A 3,468-nucleotide genomic window follows, 5' to 3' on the forward strand; every position below is an offset into this window, starting at 1 on the left:
CGGGAAGAAGACTGAGTCAGGCTTGAGTTTTCTGGGTCGTCCACAGCTCGGTGGAACGTGTGTCTCAGGATCTCGCCGCCGCAACTTCAGAGAAATCCCCGGGCGATTCCCGGGGAAATCTCGGACTGGGCAAACAGATCCTAATATAACGATAGCTTGTCTCTTTAAAAAGCGAAGGGGGCGGGGAGGAAAGTTTTGTTGGCGTCTGGTGTCGGGCCTCATTATGTTGTGGTTGACCAATCCAACCCTCGGGGCTGGTCCTCGGGTTTAAATCTGATTGGCTGAGAGCACATTTTGGGATGGTGCTTAGAGCTCGACGGGGCGGTTTCAAGGATCCCTTTTTTGGGGGGCTGAGGAGAGGGCGGGGCCGCCAGCGGGGGCCCCCTTGAAACCGACTAATTGGGATCGGAGAGGCCGAGGTGAGGGCTGGTGGAGGCACAAAGGAGTCGCTGGGTGGAGGAGGGAGGGGACCGGGGGATCCTGGAGGCTGGTGGAGGAGGAAGAGGAGCGAGGGCAGCGGCTCCCGGTGACTCCCGCGGCTCAGTCGGACGGTGGCGAGCTCGAGGGCGGACGCGCCGCCCCCTCCCCCGCCCGGCCTCCCCCAAAACTCTGCGGCCGCTCACAAAGTTTGCACAGGGGCGCGGGAGGCGGCGGCCGCAGCCAGGCGACAGCGGAGAAGGCGCGCGGGTCTCCGGGCTGGGGGCGGGGGCGGGGGGGCGCCCCGGAGCCGGGTTGGGGGGCGGCGGCCAGCATGCGGCCCCGTAGCGCCCTGCCCCGCCTGCTGCTGCCGCTGCTGCTGTTGCCCGCCGCGGGGCCGGCCCAGTTCCACGGGGAGAAGGGCATCTCCATCCCGGATCACGGCTTCTGCCAGCCCATCTCCATTCCGCTGTGCACGGACATCGCCTACAACCAGACCATCATGCCTAACCTCCTGGGTCACACGAACCAGGAGGACGCGGGTTTGGAAGTGCATCAGTTCTATCCGCTGGTGAAGGTGCAGTGCTCGCCCGAACTGCGTTTCTTCCTGTGCTCCATGTACGCGCCCGTGTGCACGGTGCTGGAGCAGGCCATCCCGCCGTGCCGCTCCATCTGCGAGCGCGCGCGCCAGGGCTGCGAGGCGCTCATGAACAAGTTCGGCTTCCAGTGGCCCGAGCGCCTGCGCTGCGAGCATTTCCCGCGCCACGGGGCCGAGCAGATCTGCGTGGGCCAGAATCACTCGGAGGACGGAGCGCCCGCGCTGCTCACCACCGCGCCTCCGCCGGGACTACACCCCGGCGCCGGGGGCACCCCGGGCGGCCCTGGCGGGGGCGGCGCCCCACCACGCTACGCCACGCTGGAGCACCCCTTCCACTGCCCGCGGGTCCTCAAGGTGCCTTCCTATCTCAGCTACAAGTTTCTGGGCGAGCGCGATTGTGCGGCGCCCTGCGAACCCTCCAGGCCCGATGGCTCCATGTTCTTCTCGCAGGAGGAGACGCGTTTCGCCCGTCTCTGGATCCTCACCTGGTCGGTGCTGTGCTGCGCCTCCACCTTCTTCACCGTCACCACGTATTTGGTGGACATGCAGCGCTTCCGATACCCGGAGCGGCCTATCATCTTCTTGTCTGGCTGCTACACCATGGTGTCGGTGGCCTACATCGCCGGCTTCGTGCTGCAGGAGCGCGTGGTTTGCAACGAGCGTTTCTCGGAGGACGGGTACCGCACCGTGGTGCAGGGCACCAAGAAGGAGGGCTGCACCATCCTCTTCATGATGCTCTATTTCTTCAGCATGGCCAGCTCCATCTGGTGGGTCATCCTGTCGCTCACCTGGTTCCTGGCAGCGGGCATGAAGTGGGGCCACGAGGCGATCGAGGCCAATTCGCAATACTTCCACCTAGCCGCCTGGGCCGTGCCGGCCGTCAAGACCATCACCATTTTGGCCATGGGCCAGATCGACGGCGACCTGCTGAGCGGCGTGTGCTTCGTGGGCCTCAACAGCCTGGACCCGCTGCGGGGCTTCGTGCTGGCGCCCCTCTTCGTGTACCTGTTCATCGGTACGTCCTTCCTCCTGGCGGGTTTCGTGTCTCTCTTCCGCATCCGCACCATCATGAAACACGACGGGACCAAGACGGAGAAGTTGGAGCGGCTCATGGTGCGCATCGGCGTTTTCTCGGTGCTCTACACGGTGCCGGCCACCATCGTCATAGCCTGCTACTTCTACGAGCAGGCCTTCCGCGAGCACTGGGAGCGCTCGTGGGTGAGCCAGCACTGTAAGAGCCTGGCCATTCCGTGCCCTGCGCATTACACACCGCGCATGTCGCCCGACTTCACCGTCTACATGATCAAATACCTCATGACCCTCATCGTGGGCATCACGTCGGGTTTCTGGATCTGGTCCGGCAAGACGCTGCACTCGTGGAGGAAGTTCTACACGCGTCTCACCAACAGCCGGCATGGCGAGACCACGGTGTGAAGAGGGACTCCGGGCGGGGCGCTCCCTGGCTAGGCTGGCACGGACTGGGCTTTCTTCTATCCGAGGGAGGGTTCTTGCGGACTCCTATTTTATTTTTTTAAAATAAAGAACAATCTAAACCATTTCTTTTTTTTTTTTAAGGTTTGCTTTTTTTTTTTTTAAGGAGAATTCTGCCCAACACTCCACCAGGTTTGTAATTAAAACTGTATATAGTCTTTGTAAATTTAATTATATATTTTCTATTTAAAAGGAAAACGGAAAAAAAAAAAAAAAAGCACTGAGGGCGCCTGGGCTACAGAATGGGTGGGTGTGGAGGAGGGGAAGGTCTCTCCTTTCCTAAGTACCCTTTTAGAAGCCGCCCTGTACTCTTGTTCCGTGTGTGTGTGTGTGTGTGTGTGTGTGTGATTTGGCAGGGCTGGGCCTGCGGGGAGAGGCACCTAGCCTGCACGATGTTTTTGTTGGCTGCAGGGAATTGGGAGTTAGTTCCATTCAACTTCTATGAAAGTCAAAATTTGCAAACATCCCTGCTGACGCTGGGCCTGTGGAAGCTGTTGAATATTTTTGAACAGGACTTGGACTCGTTTTGTTTCATTTTATGTCCCTTTCCTCCCTTCTCTCTTCATCTGACCTCGATATTTGGACACCTCCCAGCCAAGATGAAGACGTGGAATAACGCATACCCCAGAGAGGTGGGGGGAGAGAGCGGAGATGGATAAGGAATGCTATTCCCCACTCGCCCCCTCCCCCCCCCAAGCCAGGAAGAGCTGCCTTGGACTTTCTTCTTTTTCCCATCCGACCACCCCAACTGCTTAAGATAGGCATAAAAAGAAAAGCTTTGTGAAGTATGTTTTGTCCCCACCCCCACCTGAGTACCTCTCCTCTCTGCTGGAATTTGCAGGGAGGGGATCATTAGCATTTGAACATATATTTACAAATTCTGGGGTTTTGAGATCTTACATCTTACCGTGTCTCATTGTGGTAATGAGAAGTCGCTGGCACTCAGGTTATGGGCTTGCCAG

General features: G+C 59.2%; 1 protein-coding gene across 1 annotated transcript; it reads left to right on the forward strand.

Annotated features, from left to right (window-relative positions):
- The first annotated feature begins 363 nt into the window (after positions 1-363).
- Fzd2 (frizzled class receptor 2) lies at positions 364-2,573 on the forward strand. The gene has a single exon (XM_070027873.1). The coding sequence runs from the start codon at positions 752-754 to the stop codon at positions 2,447-2,449; it is 1,698 nt and encodes a 565-aa protein (XP_069883974.1). The 5' UTR covers positions 364-751; the 3' UTR covers positions 2,450-2,573.
- Positions 2,574-3,468: the final 895 nt, after the last annotated feature.

The sequence above is a fragment of the Dipodomys merriami genome, unplaced genomic scaffold (assembly GCF_024711535.1).
Source record: "Dipodomys merriami isolate MVZ:Mamm:240054 unplaced genomic scaffold, mDipMer1.0.p SCAF_19, whole genome shotgun sequence".
In the NCBI taxonomy this organism is placed as follows: Eukaryota; Metazoa; Chordata; class Mammalia; order Rodentia; family Heteromyidae; genus Dipodomys; species Dipodomys merriami.